The 24,972-nt window shown below is 39.9% G+C and overlaps 1 protein-coding gene across 14 annotated transcripts in view; it reads right to left on the reverse strand.

Annotated features, from left to right (window-relative positions):
• Positions 1 to 24,972, reverse strand: part of tanc2b (tetratricopeptide repeat, ankyrin repeat and coiled-coil containing 2b) — a 167,293-nt gene that overhangs the window by 51,490 nt on the left and 90,831 nt on the right. For 8 of the 14 annotated variants that reach the window (XM_079658088.1, XM_079658086.1, XM_079658084.1 and 5 more), the window contains one exon: positions 311 to 427. The exons of 4 other annotated variants lie outside the window; for them this stretch is intronic. In XM_079658088.1, coding sequence (XP_079514214.1) covers positions 311 to 427 — 117 coding nt within the window. Of the gene's footprint in view, positions 1 to 310; positions 428 to 16,450; positions 16,740 to 24,972 lie in introns of those variants that run through there. 2 more of the 14 variants (XM_079658079.1, XM_079658080.1) reach the window with 2 other exon arrangements.

Consider the following 24,972-nt stretch of genomic DNA (forward strand, 5'->3'; position numbering starts at 1 on the left):
TAACCTATAATTATACAGCATAGTTTATTTATATTTAGTTTTAGCCAATATGCTGGATCTGTAAACTAACAAGTCACTCATTTTGTCAAATAAATGTATTGAGGAAAAAGTACAATATTGGCTTGTAGTGGAGCAGAAGTAGAAAGTATCATTAAATAAAAATACTCAAGTAAAGCACAAGTACCCCAAAATTGTACTTAAGTACCGTTCTTGAGTAAATGTCCTTCACTACATTACATCGCTGCCTACAGGAACCTAAAATGCCGAAATGAACAGGACGAAATGAGGGATGAGCTGGCCAAAAACTTACCAGGGCAGAATGTGTCCAGGTCTGGGTTCTTGGCAGTGGTGGAGGTGTGTGTAGGGGAGCCAAGCTCTGATTGTGGAATGCGAGGGCTCTCCACAAACTTTGCTTTCCGCAGAGGGGCTGGGAGCAGAAAGCGTACACACATATAGAGACAGGAGAGGACAACATGTACACACACACACACGTAGACACGCACGCACACACACACACACACACACACACACACACACACACACACACACACACACACACACACACACACACACACACACACACACACACACACACACACACACACACACACACACACACACACACACACACACACACACACACACACACACACATACAAAGATCAGGGAGATGGAAGAAAGAGAGGAGTGACAGGGACAGGACAGAAAAGGGAGGAAGACAGAGAGCTTATGAGCTTGAAGAACCACACTGATATAATGAAAACATCCTGAAGGCTTTTTTAGGCAGCTTTTATTTGCCTTGGGTCCAATAAAGCTCAAGTATGACTAAACAAGCTGCATGGGCAATTGGGAAGTGGGATAGAGCAAGCCAATACTGCAGCAGAACCTCAACCAACCAACAAAATGTAATAATATCACCATATTCCTCTGTATATGATACTTCCTCTGTGTCGGCCTGCATTTCAATCACAGAGCACAAAACAAGATGGACATTTTGCTGCAAATATGGGAGTGAACAAAAGTAATGTTGTGTCTATTTGTCCAGCGTCATAATCACAGCAAGTATGCAAATGAGATCCATTTTTGGAATGTTCTCGCGCCTGACTCAAGCACAAAGTCTGAGACATCAAACAAATCCCTTCGACATGAGATTCAGAGGGGGCTCCGCGCAGAAAGCCGGGGGTGGTGGTTGTGAAACGATATTTTTCTGGGTTCTTGGTCACGCCACAAGGATTGTAAGCACTGTTACCCAGACTGGTATCAATGGTGCATACATTTTGGCTGTAGGCAAAATATTTCACAGCACAGGGGTGTTTATACCCGAAGAACACTTGTTTTACCCACAGGGAGAGATGCCAAGCAAAACTAAACCATCCATTCAATGGCAGTTCTTTACTCATAGAAGAGCTTTGCATAGATGCATAGCAGACATGAGGGACACAACTATTAGAAGTGTGACCGCCGAAGCAATACCCACACTCAAGTTTTGGGACAAGAGCTGCAAATATCAATCAATTCGTTGTGAACTATTACATTAATCGCCATTTATTTTTGATAATTTATTCAGTTTGAGCAACATTCTCTAATTCCAGCTTCTTAGATGCTTCCATTTTCTAGTTTGTGTACTTCTCTATAGCACTAGACTGAATATCTTTGTTTTTTTCTTTGTTGTGGACATTAAAAAAGGCATTGAGGACATCTTTGTGGGCTTTGCAAAACAATATATATTACAGCTTTCTGACTTTCGGAAAATGAATGATTATCAAAAAAACAACAGACAGATCTATCTACAATGCAAATTATTATGAATTGCAGCCCTAATAAGAACACATCTTTCTAGGCATATTATCTCTGACCTTAATACAAGTTCTCCCTTTCTTGAAATGGCAACTTTGATGGAGTTGGATACAGGTCAAACTGTGCAAAGAAATGAATCTTATATCAACTCCATTTTGTTCATGGCTCATTGTGTGTGCAGGAATTAAGAATAATGTGTTTATAATTGGCTAATCTGGTTAAATGAGGATTTAAAATAGATTATGTAGTGTATGCTGCGACTGTTAACCATTGTTATTATGGGTGAGTGCACATGTCCAAAGCTATCCGGCGCGGCAGCACCGCGCTGAACCAGAGTGGTGTGAGCAGGAAGTCACAAGCAGCAGCTGAAGAACATTTTTTCAAGCAACAATGAACAGGCTTCTTAACACTTGCGCTTGGGATTCATGTTACAGCTAATAACAGTATAATGCATGTGTGTTTCTCTGTGTATAATGGGTTGACAGTAGAGTTATTCATCTGTATATACTGTATGTCTTAAGTGGTGTAAAGATCATACTACAGCAGCAGGCTTTGGTCAATGCAACATACAGTATAACATACAGTATGTTCAGTATAACAGAAAACATGTAAGAGTTTTTGCAACAGGCAGCGCAATCTTCTTATCTTTCCATTTGAGAAGCATATTTATACTTACTTTCAATTCAGTTTAAGACAATTGATATCAAATCCTCAGAAACTCACTCTGATTTATTCGTAGTGAGTCCGATTTCTTTTCTCCAAATGCTGGTAATCTAATGGGGTTTAAAGGGTTTTATGATATGTATCAGTGGTAGGATTTGCCATGCCATAAGGGAGCTTATAATCCTTTATATATCTGTACAAAAGCGAGAGTCTACAGCCATGCTGGCAGCTCTAGTCATAGGCACAGCAACGCTCTGAGCTACATGCTAAAGCCAGCATGCTCGCAGTGAGTAACTGGCTAAAAGGATATGTTTGCCATCTTTGTTGCTAACATGCTTTCTTTGCTAACTAGCTCCAGACAAATGGTAGCTGAGGTTGATGGGATTGCCATAGATGCAGGTATTTGGGCAAACGTATTGACCTTGAAATGTCATTAGTAATTGTGGTTTAGAATTTGTGTAGCTATGGCAATCATTTCAGTAGCTGTTGAGCCATCTCACAACAAACTGTGAGCATATTACATGAGGTTTTCTAAATCCTTTATCCGGATCTGCATCAAAAACTACGCACTTGTTTTCCGTTTCCCATGGTCCAACTTTCCACCAATCCACTGCAATCTGTTGTCCAGATTTGAGATATTCTGCTCACTCACAAACACACAGTCAGATAAAGAAAAACAAAATCTCCTTGGCAGAGGAAATAAAGAAGTCCTTCAGAGCTATGAGTATGTGTCTAAAGTAGATGCCTGCCACACACAGTGTTAATATTGTGTTGGTATGGTCTGGAGAGGACCCTGCTAATTGACCACATCTAGGAAGGGAGCCAGCACAGATGCCACAGTGAGAAACTCCGACTGACAGCCAGCAGGAAGAAGGAGCAGCGAGCGCTATCCATGGCTGGATCTACTGCCATGAGAGGAACTCAACGTCTCATGCCAGACAAACAACTTAAAATCACTTTGACTAGTTTTATATTTTGGCAAATGTTCAATGGGTTAAAGACAGAAGTATTATGCTTATTAATCTAGACTACAATGAACCTAAAAAGGTGTGCTTATGTCTTGTTTGGCTGGTATTGAGATGTTTCAAATGATGGAAAATAGCTATACAAGTGAGTCAATAAACATCTAATAATTAAAAAACATACAAAGAGTAAAACAATTTGCAAGTGAAGACAAATTATCATTATTCCCTAGTTTTACCTTACTTTTGGATGCAATAATAAAAGAAAGAAGGCCAATACATGGTGCTGTACACAACAAAAAACTGTATTTCACATATATAAGCTATAAACTGTTTATCCATACATATTTGTTTTATAATTCTGGTATTTTGATGTTCATAGTAAGGGTCATAGTTAGGTATTACCGAAATACCGGTTACTGGTGGCTACAGTATACCGTACCGGAATCAGATCCGGTTTCTATACTTAAAAAAAAAGAAAATAATTTAATTTTAAAAGTGAGTCCGTGGCCCGTGATGGCGGGTGTTATAAATTAAGATTGCATAATCGTTTTTCTTCATATTTTATGTATTTTTCATTGTTTGTTCAATACTAGAAAGGTAAGTCCCACAAATGAACTGTGATGGGATTTGTTTTCTCTCACCAGTGAAGGCAAATGTTGATTTTAAAGATGAGATTTGTTTGTTTGTGCAATGCCGAGATCTCATGACCATTATTCTATTATGTATTTGTTCTCTAGACGAATCTCAGGTTTAACATTAATTATAACGGTGCTATAACGGTCTGTTTGCATTGACAAGATTCGCTATTCACGCGGCACACCTGATGGCAGGTGTTATAAAAGATATTCCATAATCGGTTTTCTTCATATTTTTAATGTATTTTTCATTATTTGTTCAATACTAAAAGTTCCAAGAAGTCCCACAATTGAATTTAATATTCATTTGACATGTTAACTATATTGAAAAGATCTTCATGGGAGTAATTGTGGGATGATACAGTTTCAAAGTATCACGATATGTGTCGGTTGAGTATCGGTATCGTTCAGTGGTATCGTTCAGTGGTATCGGTAAAAAAGTCAACGATATGCATCCCTAGTCATAGTACTTACAAGTGAATTGAAAAAAAAGAAAAGCAGGCATATTCCAGTTAATGGATGTTATTAACAACCATTGACCTTCAAAAAAAATATCTGTTTCCTAACCTTTCTTTCTGCTGGCTCACAAATGAATTACAGGGCAAACACTATCATCACGGTCCTCTCTCCCTTCCTGTTCACAGTCTATACATCAGACTTCAGACACTGCTCACAGTCCTGCCATCTGCAGAAATTTCTCAGATGACTCTGCCATTGTGGGCTGTATCATCATAGATCAGGAAGCTGAGTACAGGAGTGTGGTGGAAAGTTTTGTGGAGTGGTGCGGTCAGAACCACCTGCAGCTCAACGTCACAAAAACTAAGGAGCTATTGGTCGACTTCAGGAAGCGGAGTACCGCCCCAAGCCCAATTACCATCGTGGGCATGGATGTGGACATTGTGGACAGCTACAAGTTCCTGGGTGTCCACATAGACAATAAACTGGACTGGAGTAAAAACACTGACGCCCTATATAAGAAAGGCCAGAGTCGCCTGTATTTCCTCAGGAGACTCAAGTCCTTTAACGTCTGCAGCACTATGTTGAAGATGTTTTATGACTCGGTGGTCTCCAGTGTGATCTTCTTTGCTGTAGTGTGTTGGGGCAGCGGGGTGAAGACAGCTGATGCCAACAGACTCAACAAGCTCATCAGGAGAGCAGGCTCTGTCCTGGGAGTGGATCAGGAGTCGTTGGCAATGGTGTCGGAGGGGAGAATGCTGAGGAAACTTCTCAGCATTCTGGACAACGGGTCTCACCCCCTGCATGCCACACTGGTTTCCTACCGGAGCACTTTCAGCCATAGACTGAGATCACCCATAACCACCACACAGCGCCACAGGAGGTCTTTCCTCCCAGTGGCAATCAAACTTTTTAACTCTTCACCCCTATGTAAAGGGCACTGAGAACTTCCACACCAACACTATGTGCAATATACTGTAAGTTCCATCACTGCAATACACTCGCTGCTATATATATATATAACTATGTGCAATATTATATCATATTATTATTAGTATTATTAATAATACTATGATAACGTGCAATTACGTAACTGCCACTACGTTTTAATTTTTGCACTATAACTACTAAATACTGCTAATAATAATTGCATTGATTGTGTGACTTTCTATGTTTCTACGTTTCATGTTGTCTGTAGATGTTTAATTGCTCTTTTTGCTGCTGTGTTTATTGTGTTTATTGTATTTTGTTACTCTGGCACAACAATTTCCTTCGGGATAAATAAAGTCTTATCTTATCTTATCTTATCTTATCAACCTCTAAGAGATATTATCAAAATACACATATTCAACAATGTCTCTCTTAACTGTCAGCTTTTTTTCTTGAGTCCTGAAACATTCTCATGGTGAGGCCCAAAGTAACATTTGTCAATTTAAATTTCAAACCACAGTCCCGCCTTATTTGGATAAGCTGCTCTTGCACCTGCAGTGACAAACTTGCAACAGCTTGCAGTGGCTCGTAACAAGCTACGGAGAGCCTGTCACAGGCTGAGCTTCCACGTGACCGTGTTCTGGAAAGAGCACCCAAGGCAATTACATCAGATATGTAAACAGCTTTTTTACAATCTTAACTTTATCACAGTACACCTGTGCATCTCCAGTTGACTGTGCAAAGAGACTTAAAGCAATTTTCCTCGACAGAATATCAGTCTCTGGATAAACTACAGCGAATGGAAGATTACCATTTCCCTTGGTTTTTGTCTCCTTGGTCTCACCTCTGTGAAAAGGCGAAGTCAGGAGTAAATCCCTCTCTATCTGCGGCTCCAGGAGACTAAATCCCAGGGACTTCTCTCGTGCAGTCCTGTTGTCGGTGTGTGCCAGGCTGAGGATGGGTGACGGCGTGATGGATGGCAGCAGGCAAATCCACTCCTCTAATGAGCTTATGAATACATATCTCTAGTCTGTGTGTGCACGTGGCTGTGAAATGGATATTTGTTACATGCTCTGGATGCAAGGGTGTCAAAATGAATATGCATGCGTTAGTATGCATGTGTGTACATGTGAGATTAGAGTGAGAACGGGGAGGGGGGGATGCGGAGAGATTGGTGACAATGGACAGTTTAATTTCTTTTTTAAAGAAGCTGATCTCCATTCCCTAGATTGTGCGTACGCAAAGCCTTTGGTGAAATCATCAACAATAAATAAAGTCAATATTGTGATTCTAATTCAGAGTGCAAATGAAAGGGGAAAGCTTATTTTCAACACCATGGTCCCCACTGACACAACCTGGGTTTTCAACATATACGACAAGATCTGAATATGAATTGGAGACTCGAATATGCAATGCACAATCTCTCATTTTCTTCAGATAAGTGAACGATAAGTACGTGAAAGGAGACATTTCCATGGTGATGAAGTATTGTCTGAACCGCTGTCTGAGTGTGTCACACACACACACACACACACACACACACACACACACACACACACACACACACACACACACACACACACACACACACACACACACACACACACACACACACACACACACACACACACACACACACACACACACACACACACACACACACACACACTAATGTGGGTGAGGACATACATCGCCCAGCTGTCTGCAACCCAAGCAGAGTTTTACAGAAACCGAGCATGCGGCTCTGGTCACTATGGCAACAGCAGAGCACAGGGAAACAGCGAGTCTTTTCCTAGGTGTTGGTAACTCAGGGAGAGGATGGTTTCACTGACACTAAAAGCTTCAAACTCCCAACACATCCGCTCAAATGTAATCAAACAACCTTTTTGTATCGACAACTCTTACGGCCTTCCTCTCTTCACCTCCATTCAAGGAATTCAGCTTCAGATATACAAGCTGCAGCAACTGAGGCTCTGATCCTTTGTGTTGTGGCTATCTTCCATCTCCTCTTGCTCTTTGAGGACTATAAAGATGGTTATATAATTCTTTATTCTTCAGAATGGATATAGCTGATTTGGTTACATAGAATTCACATTCTTGTTCAGGATGAATTATATATATTTTGATATGGCTTATGTATGAAATATCAAAGCCAAATTGGCTATCATGCTGCCATGCCTTAAATTAGAAATAGTTCTAAGAATATTGTCAACAGAGATGACTAAAACAATAATGTTAATGTGACATATCAACGTCTTTTACAGAATGCAGGACAGGTCTATGGTCAACTTATTTGATTTGACACATTTTCATAATAATTGGTATCTGTTGTTCACTGAGTTGATTCTTGCCAATATAAGGCTTATTCATCTTGCCAGATACAAAGCCTGTGTTGATGTATGAAAACTATGTTAGAACTGGTTTATAAATGTTTCTTAATGATTAATAAAGTGTTTACAACCTAATTCATAACCTACTTATAAACCCTTTATGAATCCTTTATAAGGGTAGTCTTATTGTAAAGTGGTACCATAATAATTAACAATAATGCTTTGATGTTAATCTTTTAGATCGAGGAGGACATTGTCCATAAACAGGCTTACTGAATGAATACATGAATGAATTAAGTCCTCCTTTTGGGGAACTCCACCCAGACTACATTGGCTGCTACCTGTATAACACACCGATCAAACTAGATAGATAGATACTAATACACTACAATATACAATCTCACTAAGCTACAGACATATATAGAAATATACTACAGACACATATTGGCATTGGATTATATTGCATACATACATACAGTATACAGTGGGGCAAAAAAGTATTTAGTCAGCCACCAATTGTGCAAGTTCTCCCACTTAAAAAGATGAGAGAGGCCTGTAATTTTCATCCTAGGTATACCTCAACTATGAGAGACAAAATGAGAAAAAAAAATCCAGAAAATCACATTGTCTGATTTTTAAAGAATGTATTTGCAAATTATGGTGGAAAATAAGTATTTGGTCAATAACAAAAGTTCATCTCAGTACTTTGTTATATAGCCTTTGTTGGCAATGACAGAGGTCAAACGTTTTCTGTACAGTAAGTCTTCACAAGGTTTTCACACACTGTTGCTGGTATTTGGCCCATTCCTCCATACAGATCTCCTCTAGAGCAGTGATGTTTTGGGGCTTTCGCTGGGCAACACAGACTTTCAACTCCCTCCAAAGATTTTTTATGGGGTTGAGATCTGGAGACTTGCTAGGCCACTCCAGGACCTTGAAATGCTTCTTATGAAGCCACTCCTTCGTTGCCCGGGCGGTGTGTTTGGGATCACTGTCATGCTGAAAGACCCAGCCACGTTTCATCTTCAATGCCCTTGCTGATGGAAGGAGGTTGTCACTCAAAATCTCACGATACATGGCCCCATTCATTCTTTCCTTTACACGGATCAGTCGTCCTGGTCCCTTTGCAGAAAAACATCCCCAAAGCATGATGTTTCCACCCCCATGTTTCACAGTAGGTATGGTGTTCTTTGGATGCAACTCAGCATTCTTTCTCCTCCAAACACATCTAGTTAAGTTTTAACCAAAAAGTTCTATTTTGGTTTCATCTGACCATATGACATTCTCCCAATCCTCTTCTGGATCATCTAAATGCTCTCTAGCAAACTTCAGACGGGCCTGGACATGTACTGGCTTAAGCAGGGGGACACGTCTGGCACTGCAGGATTTGAGTCCCTGGCGGCGTAGTGTTTTACTGATGGTAGCCTTTGTTACTTTGATCCCAGCTCTCTGCAGGTCATTGACTAGGTCCCCCCGTGTGGTTCTGGGATTTTTGCTCACCGTTCTTGTGATCATTTTGACCCCACGGGGTGAGATCTTGCGTGGAGCCCCAGATCGAGGGAGATTATCAGTGGTCTTGTATGTCTTCCATTTTCTAATAATTGCTCCCACAGTTGATTTCTTCACACCAAGCTGCTTACCTATTGCAGATTCAGTCTTCCCAGCCTGGTGCAGGTCTACAATTTTGTTTCTGGTGTCCTTTGACAGCTCTTTGGTCTTGGCCATAGTGGAGTTTGGAGTGTGACTGTTTGAGGTTGTGGACAGGTGTCTTTTATACTGATAACGAGTTAAAACAGGTTCCATTAATACAGTTAACAAGTGGAGGACAGAGGAAGCTCTTAAAGAAGAAGTTATTGCTCTGTGAGAGCCAGAAATCTTGTTTGTTTGTAGGTGACCAAATACTTATTTTCCACCATAATTTGAAAATAAATTCTTTAAAAATCAGAAAATTACAGGCCTCTCTAATCTTTTTAAGTGGGAGAACTTGCACAATTGGTGGCTGACTAAATACTTTTTTGCCCCACTGTATATACATAAATATAACTATTGGTGGTTCAGTTGAATTGTGGGTAATTTAGGCACCCGATTTTGACAAGGAAAAAGACTAGGAGGTAAGACAGACAATCTTAATGAACTGCCATGAATAATGAGTGGAGTACTTTTTAAATAAATGATACATAGACTGAAACGAGATGTGGCTGATTATAATGTGTGCCTGATACTGAGGTCTTCAGATGTGCTATTTTACATTAAATTCATCGGCCTTAACATACGGCCCGGAAGCTAACGCGTACACAGGGCCTCCAGTAATCCGGCTCATGGACCACGGGTGATTTTGTTTGTTTGACTTGTTGAACAATGCACACCAGATGTTGCTATGCAGCATCAAAACAGAGGCAGTCAGCAGCAGCAAGTGCATGTCCATTAGCCAGACTGCCTCTCCCTCTTTTATATGTCTGTGTGAAAGTGTCTGCACATGCACACCAACATGAGTATTTATCATTACAGCCTTGGGAGGATTAGCCGAGCAAGGTGAGGCACAGGCAGAATTTTAAGAGGAGGGGCTAATTTTCAAAGAGCACTCATTAGCTGAACTCTCCCTCGCCCCAAAAGCTGTTAACTCAACACCTCACTTAACCTTATTTTGCGATAATTAGACCACCAGCACTAAATCAAGGTATATTAAAGGCAAATCTACAAATGAGTACATTCTTTGGGAGGAATAAGTCTGAGATGTTGTTGTTTTGCTGTTTTTCCATCAACATGTCCAAAACCACATTGATTTTTCACAAATATTTCGGCCATCCAGCCTTGAAAAGACAAGCTGTCTGGAATCTGATTGGCTAATACAATATTTAGAGAATACCTTGACAGAGAGACATACTGTAGTTAGTTAATCCTCACACAGTGCGTGTAAGGCTGATTTTCAAGTTGAGACCAAATTCTATTTACCAAACATGAAGAGACAGGCCTGGAGTAAAGACTAAATGAAAAATGCCTTTTCAACACATAATATCAAATCCCGGTCATATTGCTAACAGATTTAGCAAAAGATGCCAAAACATATTTATTTCTCCGTAGAAAAGCTGAAGTGTGCTAGGACAAGCTAAGACAGCCAATTTCAACCAGTTATATCATCTTTCGCTCAATCCTTCTGCACCTTTCAGCCGCAAGGGAGCTGTGTTTGGACTACATTCTTAACCCGTGTACTAGTGTGAGAAGTATATATATATTTATTTATTTTTTGGGCAAGGGAGTGCCTTTATTATATTGATACAATGTTGGGGTTGATAATGCCAAGTAATTCCGCAGGCTGGATTCAAACCTGCGTACTTGGCGAATATGGTCCGTCACATATTTAACCACTGAGCTATCCCGTTGATTGTGATTGACATTTCTAGTTAAAATAATAAATAATAAATAATCATTTTATAATTCATAACCATCTCAAATTTGTATTTTTTTTTTTTACAAAATGACCGTAACACTTATCCACTGATCCAGTAAAAGCATCCTGCGCATCTTTTTTTGTGTTATTTGATATCCTTTACTGATGCTACTAAATATGGCGCCCTATTTTCACTTCCTGCAGAATATAAGGCCACTTCAGAAGTATTTAGGTGTTTTTTCACTTGTCAGATGCTCCACAGTTTTTAGACTTTAGTTTTCACATACTTGACTTCTTCTTTTAAAATATCTATCTTTGGACACCACGTTGAATTCTCATGCTCTCCTACGTGGATTGGCAGGGCGTTTAATTAATTTGAATCAAATTGCATGTGCTTTCAAATGTTGAGGACAATCAGATTCCTTATGTCAGAACACAGGCTAAAATAATGATGGTTGAAAAACAAGCCATGATCTGACATAGACTTTTCTAAGGACCTTTTTAAGAACAGATATGAATAAGACCCAATTTAAAACAGCATAATCAAGAGTACTGTTCATAATCATTGCTCAAATGGCCCTCTTGCTGGACACTATTTTAGGTAGATCAATGGTGTACTGTTGTATTAAATATTGCAACACTGGGCTACTTATTTGCTCTGAGCAGCTATATTTTTATCATTCCATCTTTGGTCTAAAGCCCCCTTGTGTAAATATGTACTTATGTCCATCCATCCTGCAGGCTTTTTGTGCAGCTGTCTCTTCCAGTGAACAAATCCTTCATTCCTGAAGGACCCTTCCCTCATGACTAAGCTGCTGAAGCACAGAGGCTATTGTTAACACTGAGAGGTTCAGACACTGTAAACTTAACTTTCTTATAGTTTCACTCCTTCAGCGGCGGGGGACACAGAAAAGTGTGACCCTGAACTTTTTACATAAAGCTTAGCAGGAGGCCGAAGGATACCAGCAAGCTGTAAAGTTTACAATAGCACTTTAAGAAAGCGAGAGTAGCATAATTGTCAAGGATACCACTTGATACAGTGGCCTAATAATAGCAAGGCTGCCTCGGCCTCTGTCCCTGCTGGAGTTCAGCCCCTGGTGTGGATATTTATAACTTCCTGACTATAATAAATGTCTTGCTCCTCATTGAAAAAATGAGAAAAAGCAATAATTTGTCTTATTAGGGAGGCCAGGATGACCAGCATTTATCAGCTATTATTTGGTTCTAAAAATAGTTGGCCGTTATTTTGAGTTTTGGAGATCTGATAATCTGGCTCCATTTTTCCTCTCCCAACAAAATGATTTCATGTCTGACACAGGCTGTAATCAATTTGTACCCTTATGTAAAGGCTACCGTAGGTAGCAGACTGATTGCGGCGATACAAAGTCAAAGCTAGGATCCTGACAAATGCCTTCATGGCGGCTTAGTGCCCTGAAATGACGGAGCAAATAAGTGAACAGCAGACAGACGAGTAGTGAATGATAATGCTGAGGCTGGTGTCATTTTGCAGTCCTATGCAGCAGTGTGTAAGGGTTCGGATACGCTTGGACACACATTCACCCACAATAACACACTTCTTTAAGCCTCCGCGTGTATCTCACAGAGAAATGTTTGCTCAGCTTTCCACCACCAGCATTCGCAGAAAGCAGTGAGGTGGTATATGTAACCCACTGCTCTGTTTTGTAAGCAAATCATTATTATCGCTATTTATAGCACACTGCGGGCTTCTCTTTTCCAAACCACAGCTTTTTTTTCCAAAAGGTATTGCTAAATATCCAGATAAAACCAGACAACACCGGCCCACTGTAAAATTAAAATAATAATAGTACATTTATAAAGCATTGAATATAATTGAATTTGTCATTGTCCCAAAGTAAAAGGTAATTAAATAAGAGGATTATTATGGAATGATAAAACAATCAGAAGCAATGCAATACATAAAAAAAGCTAAATATGTTAATAGAAATCCGTTCATGGGGATTAAAGAGTGAACCAAAGGAGAACACATGAAAGTCCTGGAGAATTAAAACCCAGAAGAAAAACGAGGGGGCTTGGTAATACGGAGTCAATTTGATGTTCTAAAATCAAAAGGCAGGTTATTTCACAAAACGACGGCTGCCACTTTCATTATGTAAGGAAGAAATAACGCTTGGAACGAAGACAGTGGAGGACATTTTAAAATGTGTTTGTTAAAGTTCTTCAAATGTATTTGGCTTTGCTCCTGAGATGATCTTCAAATTTAACATGGTCTCAAATTGCTCTGTATATGTTTTTGATCTGTTTGGCAAGACAGTTGAAAATTGATTTAGAATCTCCCTACTAGGTCCTAAATGGAAAAACTAAACTAAAGATATTTAGTTTTAAAGTTTTTCTTGGCTCTATGAATAAATGAGCATTGAATCCTCCTACAGCGGTAACAACCGTCTGATGAAAGATAATATGGAGTAAAATACAAAAGTACCACAAATGGTTACTTGAGGAACGCCATATCCAATATCTCAAAAACGATGTTAAGTATGAAGGAAACAAGACAAATAACCTTTCCTAAGTGCATGTTTAATTCTCAAGACTGTCATTATCAACTCGATGACAGTCTCCTTGTCAGCACTAACAATATTTCTGAGTTCTGTAATACTTTTTGCAGTTCGCTGTTTCCTTGATAACCAGTCTGAAAATGTTGTAATATGCTGTTTTGGTGCATGGTTGAAAAACTGTTTTCTACAGAAGTTTATCGAAAACAAGAAGATTACAAATGGGCCTGTAATTTCTAAGGACGGCACTGCCTGGGTTACATCTCTTTGGCAGAGGGGTTATGTTAGCTGTTTTGAAAGCTTTGAGGGAATATATCTAATTACAGGTTGTTACCTGCTATAAACACAAGAGGATGACTTCATTTTGCTAATGGCGATACTAACTGCGTCTTCTATCATCATAATAAAAGATTGTAATTCTAGATACCAGGGAGTCGTTACAGAGTTAGCAAATCTGCCTCTCTAGATGACTCATTCAAATTTGAGAAGTGCTGTTTGACTGTGAAGGAAACAGACCTAGAAGACAGTCGTTTAAAAAAAAAAGAAGAAGCTGAAACCAAGAGTCGCTGCATCACCTGATTGAATGGAAAGGATGGAGGAACATGACACCGGCCAACTAGATTTCTATAATTCCATAATTAGATTCCTTTAACCTTTCGCACTGAAAAACAAGTGAGGGATTTCAAAGGACAGTGATGGTGCCAATGCTTGATTTATAGACAAGGTGTCGAGTATAGTACTGAATGTGCCCACACACCAATAGAGCCAGTCGGCAGGCTATTGTAATTAGGATTGAGCGATGAAACAAGCCTGCAGATGCATCCAAAATCAGGAATTATCTAACGTTGAATATAGATTTATAATCCACTGGCTAGAAAATTAACATCACATTACTGTTGAGAGGCATTCAATATTAGTCCAGCTAGGGCTACATGTTATACACTATATGTCAGGTTAAGAGATCCCTAAAAACTCACCAATGAAGGTTGGATTATAGAGCGTCTGTCATATTTATTTGAGAACATATCCTGGTCCCAAAAGGCATTTGTCTGACACACGCTGAAGGGTTGTAAAGGAGGGAAATTGAGCAATTATATAAATCAATATCCCTCTGATCCACTGCACTAGGGTGTATTTGGCTGATTTTCAGACATTTGGGCCACATGGGTTGAGAAGCCAGGCACTGAAAATAAAGATTTACCTGAACTGTCTTGTGAAAATATTAGATTATAAACAGTGTCATACAGTACACCTACAAGACATCTGAAAAATGCAGGAAGAAGCAAAGATGAGAATAACCTTGTAAAAACACATGTTCAAGGGGAATTCCCAGAGAGTGCAGACTATGTGGTCAATTACAAGCTCTATAACTGTCTCAAACAAGACTTGAAGTACTGACATTTTTCTGTGCTGGTTCAATTGCTATTTTTAAAGTTTCTTTCTAGGCCCACAGACTCAGGTATATGAAAAATATACTGAAAATACAGAAGTACAACAAGTAACAAAAGGAGAGGATGCTATTGCTACCATTATCAGCTCTTATCAGTTTAATGGAAAACTAATAAGTAGAGCCATTGTGAGCATTTACAAGTTTGGAGACCTTAGAAATAAGGATGTTTTAAAACCTGTCCTTTGAAAGTCTAATTCTCAGAGGGTACAGCTCAAATTTAGAAAGAAAGGAATCGCTCTGGAATAACAACTTCTTGCCAAAAAATCATCACCACGCTAAAATGTCTAAAGAGGGAGAGAAATAATACAATGTAGAAAGTCCTTGGAGACGACCTCATTGGTTCTACTCCACCAGATTAAAATGACCCCAAGAGGGATCTTAAAACTCAACAGTTCTTCCACCTTGGACACAATCAACATGGCTATTCATCCACCCCGAAATGGAAGTTATTAGCGTCACTGCGTGATGCGTCCTGAATGACAGCTGACAAAGTAAGCTCATCAAAGCACTCTCCATGTGGTGATACTAAGTGGTGTGAAAACTGGCTGTGGGCGCCTCATCAAAAACCATTCACCTGAGACCAGCAATAGCAGCTGCTGATGAGGTGCTTGTGTTTTGCTATCAGACATTGTTATTGAGACATTCTGCTCTGTTCACACACACCAGCTAGCAGTCCCCTGGGATGAGGCAGGGAGAGAGGCAGCCCGCAGCTCTGGAACTGGAAGGAGGATCCACATCCCAACACATGACGAGGTGATTCTGGTACACAACAACAAGCAGCTGCTACTGAATGCTTGATGAGGGGTAAAAAAACTCTTCCCCACCAACTTCAGCCCATTTACGCAACCATATGCTACATATGATGCCGTGCTCTGGAAGGAAAAGTGAGACACACAACAACAAGAACAAGCACCATTAGCCGCCCACAGCTTGTGCTTAGACGCGCACACACATACACATTCAAAGACAATTGAATGCTCACCCACGCTGACGCATGAAACAGAGCAGCTCGCCACGAAAAAACACTTACATTATCGCACTCTGGTTGATTCACAGGTCCTCGAACCTACGTTGTCATTAGAGTGCAGCCCTCTGACAAAACGCATCATTTCACGGAGAGAAATCACTTTCCTGCGTGCCTCCCCTCAGCCCCATGTCTGCGCAAACGTCACTCGAACCAGTGGCCGAAACAGCTGGGAGATCCGAGAGCGGACAGAGCTGGAGCCAAAGTGGAGCAGCAGGTGAAAGGGGAGGGGGGACGGAAGGAGGAATGAAACAAGCGATAGAGGGTGTGGCAGGGCTCACCATTCTCAAACCAGATCTGGCATTCCTGAATGCTGGGGTACGGCACCAGCTCCCCTCCTTCACCCTCCAGCGACACGAACAGTCCTTCCTCCCTGAGCGATGACCAGTTCATCAAAAAACAAGCAGGAAAAGAAAAGGGAAAACAAAAACTTGAAAAGAAAAAAAATACCTGCAGCCGAGCAGGGGAGGATAAACGCGGAGAGGACCTCTCTTTTTCTTCCCCTTTCTGATGAAATCTCCACAGGTTTCAGTGCTGATGCTGCCCGCTCAATACAGTCGCAGCAAGTGATACAGAGCCAGGCAAGATATGGCAGTGACGGGAGGAGCGAGAGGAGGAGGAAAGAGGAAGGGGAGGGAGGCAAAGGGAAGGAGGAAGGAAGAGAACGCAGCGAGTCACTGTGTCACCGGGGGACACAGAGGTGACATTTCTATGATGGCAGTAGTACCGAGGGTTGAAAGGTGACTAAAACATTTGCCACAATAAATTAAATGAAACATTTTTTTTTTTTTTTTAAACAACAACATACAGGCGCTTTCTCGCAAGGAGCCCGGGAGCACCTGATTCGCCTTCGTGACTGCATTAGCGCTTAGCGTGTTATGTATAGATGTGAGAGGCGCACTCTCACTATAGGAACAGGAGCTCAGGTCTCCAACAGATGAATGGTGCAGTGCTGCTGTTGTCATGGCAACCACTGAGCAAAAGGAGGGGGAGGAGAAGGGTGGGTAGAGGGAAGAAAGAAAATGGCATAAAAAAAGGGAGGGAGGGTGCGAGGGTATTATTAAAGGGACACAGTTTTGCCGTACGTGGACAGCGCTTTGGGGACCGATCAGATCACAAGTGAAGAAAAAAAAAAGAGGAGCGGTGTTATATGATAGGAGCAAAGGTTTCAATAAACCTCCTCCATTTTCCTCGTGGGCTCCGGCATCTCTGTCTGTCCTTGTTTTACCCTTGAAACTGTATTTGTACAGCAGCAGCCGTGTTTTACGGCTATTTAGGGGTTCAAGCCCCACAGGGCACAGAGTTTATTGTGTACCGCCTTTGCTTTTGTTGGGGGCTCATATCCGGTAGGCTGTAAGCCCGCTGGTTTCTAAATGTTTGTTATTAATCTTCTCCAGTCACACTTATTTCCCCAGTGTGACATCTCAAAGCAGCTTTCGCAGCATGTTACCAACAAGCCTTACAGATGTGCTACAGTTACACGTCAACGTTTTTGAGTATCCCATTCTGTGCACCACCAGTCCTTATCGTAAAACCTGGGTTTCAGATCTTCCCATCTCTGCAGTCAAACAAGCCCCCAGGCTCCCGGTTGTTCTCATACACTGTTTGTAAACCTTCACAAATCAAGCACTTTAAAGATGCCCTATTACCCCTTTGGGGGTTTTCCCTTTCCTGTAGTGTGTTATGTAGGTTTGTATGCATGTAAATGATCTGCAAAGGCTAACATCTCAAAGTTCCTTCCAGAGGGAATTTCTCTTCCACACCTGAAACGCCTCTATTGGAATTCTTTGTTTACTACCGTAACATAATGACATCACTATGTAACACTCACTCTTCTATTGGCTATCACTCCAACACATTGTACGTGATTTGTTAATGGGTGGAACATCTCTAATTGGTTGACCAATCACAACAGAGCCGGCCAGCTAACCAATCAGAGCAGACTGGGATCTGGTTTCAGACAGAGGGTGAACATTAAAGCATGTAAACATGTCACAGCAGAGGCATTAAAAACAATTATTAACCTGAAAATTTGCATTTAGGGCCCGTTTAATTTTATCCCACAAAATCAATTCAAGTAACGGTGAATTAGGAAGTATGAAAAGCGACAAAGTCCATGTAGAGAGGGTCAGGGTGGATGGATTGGTCCAAAATCAAAGGACTATCACTGAGTAGACGGCTGTCCATTTGTCATATAATAACTGTACTAAAGTCACCAAATGTTCGTAGTTATTTTTGTCATTTATCTCAACCACACCACAATCTTTAACCTAACCTAACAAAGAGCTTGTGTTCCCTAAACTTAACCTAATCTAGTGCAAATATGTGCACCTGACAGATTAAAGCTAAACAAATAAACTCTGATCTTTACACACAGCTCTGTTGATAGTCAGTCATGCTTTGTTATTAACATGCCTAGTTTATCCTCCCTCTCTGTGTCTTTTTTTGAGATTTACCTGACAAAAACAGAACATAACTTTCTTTTTAGGTAACTTTAACAGTCATTTATTCAGTCAGTCAATACATTTCAAAGGGGTTTTCTTACCTAACTTGTATACAAATCCTGAAATGTAACAGCTTTGATGTTGTGTATTTCTTTTACTATTCTGCACCATTTTTCACCAAGCGTTATCAGAATTTAATGAACTGCAATAAATGGCAGGTATAGATATGTATTATTCCTATCAAGTAACTTTGACACACTGTTAAACTGATGGGTGAACCTAATAAAGAAAAAGAACATATGCTATATTTCTTCACTAAAAACATCCATATTGTTTGGCTGAGGGCTAAAATATGACAAGGATTTCTGTCACAGCACTTAAAGCAGCGGGTTCTTTAGTGCTTCGCCCGAGGGCATCATACTTCCATTTCATGACTCCTTCCTACACTTAACCTTCACTCTTTATTTTCCACCTGTGACAGAGGAGCTGAAAATGTCAAATTTCCTTTCAGCGGAACAAATGATTCGGAGCGGCTGTGTCGTCTGGGACGGTTGAGGCAAGAAATAATGACAATAATTGAGGAACCATTTTCCCAAGGTGCAATGCTGGTGTAAGGAGGCGTGGAGATTGAGACGTCCCAAATGTCAGTGTTCATTTCAGAAATCCTCAGAGGATACCAGATGCCATATAAAATGCGAGGCTGGCTAAGGAGGCGTGAAGAGACGGAGATTGAGATGTCCCAAATGTCAGCCTGCCTCTCCGAAAATACAGAGAGGACAAGAGATCGTAAAAATGCTCAAGCTGGTGCACAGCAGGTCAGTGTGAGAGGACTTAAAGGAAAAGTCCAGATTTCACGATACAGTATGAAGTCTACTGTAACATATAAAGTATTTTGGGTTTAAGTGTTGATACAGTTATGTTATGTTATATATACATAAATACTGAAATAAGCCATAAACTGGCAAACCTGGTTACTTTGCAGATTCAGATTTCACATTCAAATGATGCATTGGTTTGAATAAATTGTCCAATAGTATTGCAAGCTGTTAAAATGAACTACAACTTTAAAAGACTTATTACTAATTGTTGCATTAAAACATCCAGTAATAAAATACATATACATAAATGTATTATAACCTTTTATTCTTTATCATAAAAACTTGATTTGTAAAGTATATCTGCTAATAATAATAAAGCACATTTAAGCAGAAAATAATTTTACATTGTAGTATTAGTACTTCTATAATATGTATACCTGCCCTGTATGAAGAACCTCTGATTATATGTCAAAATGGATGAGAAGTCTTTAAAGTGCAAAGAAAAGTAGACTAAACATAAATATATTGATAACTACAAAACTCCATCAACCAATGAAACACATTTTTGAAGAGGTGGAGAGACAATGCAAAGTTTTACCCACTGCTGTCACCCATGGCCAAAGCATATCTCTCTGTCCCAGCAACATCAGTACCAAGCAAGAGAGTTTTTTCCACAGCAGGGGATATTGTAAACGCCCAAACATCCCAGCTTCTACCTGGAAATGTGGACATGCTCATATTCCTAAAAGATAACCTTGATGATGCTGAGTGAGTGAGTTAGTGAGTTAGAGTTGAGTTACTTGAAAAACTGAAGTGAAACTTGATGTATTCTATTGCAGGGTCTGATTATTATATTGTTGACACTTTAAAATACTACTATGCTACTCAAATGCTGTACAAATCAGATGTATTATTTAATAAAGAAAAAAAATCCAAGTCAAAAAAATAATAAAATAAAATTCACATTTTCTTTCTTTATTTTTCAATATCGCGATAAATATCGTACCGTGGACTTTTTAATCGCGATATTATCGTACCGTGAGTTTTTGGTATTGTTACATCCCTAAAGTTTACCATGCAATAACACCAAAAAAAAAGCTAATCCTCACACTTGACATTCACTTGAGATGCTGTGATTGTTTGATTTTGTGAGAAAATAAGGAAAAAAAGGTCTGGATGTAGCAACTCATTCCATTATTGGGTACCTCCGCTCCTACTGTCCATTAAATATCTCTAAAAACGTATGAAGCATTTAGTTAGGAGTTTAATTCAGGTAATGATACCTTTCATTTCTCCAGACGTCGCTTTTGTAAATCCCCAAATAATGTCCTTGAACACGAGTTTTAGCTGAGGGCTATAAAGCAGAATAAAACCTTATTATAGTCAATTGTATCTGTGCGAGAAATATGCCAACAAGTGATCCTGTCATCTCCAATTGGATGCTTAATACCACCAAACAATTACACAGGCACATTTAACAGAGCTCTGTTGTAATGTGGATCCTTTAAGACAATCCACACAATGAGCTGTAAAACCTGACTCAGCAGTTCAGCACACTGTGCGGTTGCTGAGCGTTTTTTATGCAGGAATCATGTGGCCATTTACAAATAATCTTTACTAGTGCCACTTATTCACATACAGTATCAGTCCATTACTGTAAGCACCAGGGAGACAATAGATTTTAGATTTACTCATATTACTGTGATAATCGCAGCGAGACAGAGAGAAAAATAAGGCGTTGTAATTAAATCAAGCAGATTCTCAGGTTTTAAGGCCAAATGCAATGTTCTACCTTTATGTGGCAATCCATGGGGAGTGAGTAATTGTATTGATTGCTGCCATTAATTAGGGGAAAGCAGTGTAATCTGGGGAGGGATGTTGAAATAATTCCCTTTAAATGTAGCAGAGTGGAGCGGGAACAATCAATCAGATGGGGCGATGGTCTCTGGCGAGCCGACACTTGAGTGAGGGGTTTATTAAGGAACAAATAAGCAATCAGTGATTACAACTCATAACTATCAGCCGCGCAGATATCACAGAGAGAATGAGCAATCATCGCCACTCATGGTCTTAGATAACAGCGCGCTAAATATAGACAATGTACACTGAGCAGTCCGGAGGATCTGTGAAAAATGCATCTAGATGAAGGAATGTTGCATATCTGAAACTAGCTGAGAACTTCTGATTTCATGAGCACAAAAGGAAGCAGAAATGATATCATGACTTGGGAAAAGTGAACATTAATGAATTATGTAGAAATCACAATCTTTAAAGACACTAAGAGTTCTACAAAATCTTAGAAAAAACTTTTACTGTATAAAAAATAACAATACCACAAAAACATTTTACATTTAATGTTTGTTTAATGTTTGTAATGTCATGAATCACATTGTAGATAACTTTAACTACTTCAGTCAACTTTTATGGTTTGATGTATAATAATGGATCATATTTTATAATCTGATCAATTGATTGGTTGTAAAATCTTAATTTAAAAAGTAACTTGACTCCTAAATAACTGTAAAAAAGTTAAAAGAACACATTTTCCTATGCAATACAAGTATACAGTAGCAGCACATTTAAATACTTAAGTTAAAGTACCTCGAAATTGTACTACTAGTTCAGTAATTGAGTAAATTTACTAAATAACTATGCACTGCTGCTGGACACACAAAAACTCTCCCCTGACTGTTAGGCTGACCTCTCTGGAAGGCAGGGGGATTAAAAGAAACTTTTCCCAGGGGTTTAATAAAGTATTCAAATATTATTGTTAGTTCAGTTTTATTAAACCTGATGGAAACGTACATTTTTACATAATACATTTAAGCTTTTCAGTTGGACAAGGCTAGTCAATGGACCTTGAGTTTTTTGTCCAATTATGTTGGCAAAACAAATCTACTTTCAAAGGTTGAATATATATATATACTCTTTTTGGTATATGTATGGTATATATATATATATATATTTATAAAACGGACAAGTCAAATCAAGCAATCTGATTGGTTCTTAGCCGTGATATACTGAGCGTATACCACGGGTAGAATTGTAAGTTACTTTTCACAACAAGTCAGTATCCCTCCGCGTCTGAGAAAAACATTACACCGTTGGGCTGAAAAGCAAACTTGGTTCGCGTCGGGCCGAACCACGCCCCTTAGCTGTGATATAATGAGCATATACCACGGCCTGTCGTGAGCTATTGCTTAAATATACATACATACATACAATCTCTCCACACCGTTGTAATGACAATAAGCCAATTCAAATAAAAAGGTCTATTTTACTCAGAATTTATTGAACTGTTTAGAATGTAGTGTTATCTTATATGTTATGTTAATCTATATAAAATAAAGTCTATACGTTGTATTAACTCTGTTTTATTTGTACTGTATGTATTGTATTATAGAAGTATCTCATTTGGCGCAGGTTATGTGTCTATGGAAAAACACTATCAGGTACTATATTTTGTTCATTTGAGTATCGGTCAGTGTCACTGGAACCTACTTATTCCATTCCCGTAGGCATGACTACTCCTTTGTCTCTTTACATACATATCAGACAATACAGTCAAACAGAGTAACTGGTTTAAGATAGTTTACTGTCCATATATAAAATACGGATTTTCCAACCTGTGACCCCGTCAGCTGCAATGACACGGTACAGAATGCCTCCTGTCTCCTCGCCAACCTATTTGTCAAGTTGACCCCTCGAGCACTGAGGGCCCCCTTGAGAGTCTTCATGCAGGCCGAGGGGATTAAATCAGAAACTCAATGATTCTCTAAAAAGGTCAGCGCTTTCATAGCATTTTCATTCCATCAGAGCCTTGAGGTTGAATAACTCAAGTCCTCACCAGCACCGGCACTTTGCCACAGGAGGGTGAGGAGAGACTGTGGTTGGTGGAGGAACCACGGGAGATTGGTTGAGGGGGAGGGGACGGGGGGGTGGATCAAAGTGCTGCAGCCTTTTAGACCTGCTGCTGTTTGCTCTCTAATGTGCTCATATGCCACCTCTCTTTCTCCCACCTCTGCCATGGGAGGGGTTTCTGCCCTCTGACGCAGCACACACGCTCGCTACTGTCAAGCTGTGCAGGATGTGGCACTGAGTTGAATTAATTAAAGGGTGAGAAAGCCGGGGTGGTTGAGGCGGAGTACAATCTGGTGCTCAATGGCACTTGAGCGCAGACTTTTTGAGGACTTGAGGGACCTGGGGGTACTTGGGGACATTTTTGTACGTGTTGTTTTAGAGCCAGACGTGTTTATGTGAGAGAGGGTCACCTCCTATAAGTCATGAAATTACATTTTGATATGCAATCTGAGGAATAACCAAAGAATAACTCAGGTTTGTAATGGAGCCAATAGGGCTGTAGAGAAATAAGATTGCAGATATCACCATTTTTATGACCTAACACAAAGATATTGATATTTTGCCATGCCCTAGAGCAGGGGTACTCAAACTTTTTTGTTAAAGGTCCACTTGTGAATTTTATACAAGGTCAATGGTCCGGATCAATGCCAGTAAAGATGGCATTAGAAGCATTAGAAAGTCAAGGCAAACTTGCGGTTAACTGCAATGCGTGTCACACTCGTGCACACAAGTAAATATATATGAACGTTCATTCTCACAACGCGTCAGACACAATAAAGTATACATTAAAGGGGACCTATCATGCAAAATACACTTTGTGATGTCTTTTATACATACAAGATGTGTCCCCGGTGCGTCGGGGAACTCACGCAGCGTCAGACAATAAAACCCTCTCTTTTCCTCCGTACCCAAATCTTTTAAAAGCAGGGGTACAACGAGCGGGTACAGATTTGCTGCCGATCTGATGTCAAATTGGCAGCGGACCCACAGAAAATTGCTATCAGAAACAATGCCTGACGTGTTTTGGACGTAATCTCGTCTAGCAAGCCTCGCTAACACTCAGAGCTAACCTGTACTGGAGAGCACATGTGTTTAAAAAGCAGGAAATAAAAAAAGAACTCACCTTGTGATAAACCCGCAAGAGAAAAAGCATTTGAGCTCCATACTGTTTCAGAAATAATCTTTGATGTGGTTTAGAACAGGATGGCATTTTATCACAGCAGAATTTAACTTTATCTCCGGTAGAATTCTGATCAGGCATTAGCTCTGCCTCCTCTTTTTTTTTTTTTTAAGCTAAGGACCCAAAAACCGCGATTCTCTAACAGGGCTGCAAAAGAGGGGTATGAGCAGTATGAGGGATGGCTAAAATGGGTGAACTGTTTGGTATTTTAAGCAAAAGACTTCCCAGACATGTTTTGTAGAGGTATGGCCCTACAATATATGTTTCCAATATAGCATAATAGGTCCACTTTAATTTACATCAGAATCAGAATTTTTTTACATTTGTTTTATAATAATGGGACACAGGGTTTGGTCCGGATTGATTTGTAGTTCGGTCCGGATCCGGACCTTGATCCGGAGTTTGAGAAGCCCTGCCCTAGAGCCGGTTAGAGATGCAACTAATTTTGTTGTTTGTTTTATCCTCTCCAATACGTAGATTTAGTTATTTTCTCTGTTTTA

This window comes from Notothenia rossii (genome assembly GCF_949606895.1).
Source record: "Notothenia rossii genome assembly, chromosome: 11".
NCBI lineage: Eukaryota > Metazoa > Chordata > Actinopteri > Perciformes > Nototheniidae > Notothenia > Notothenia rossii.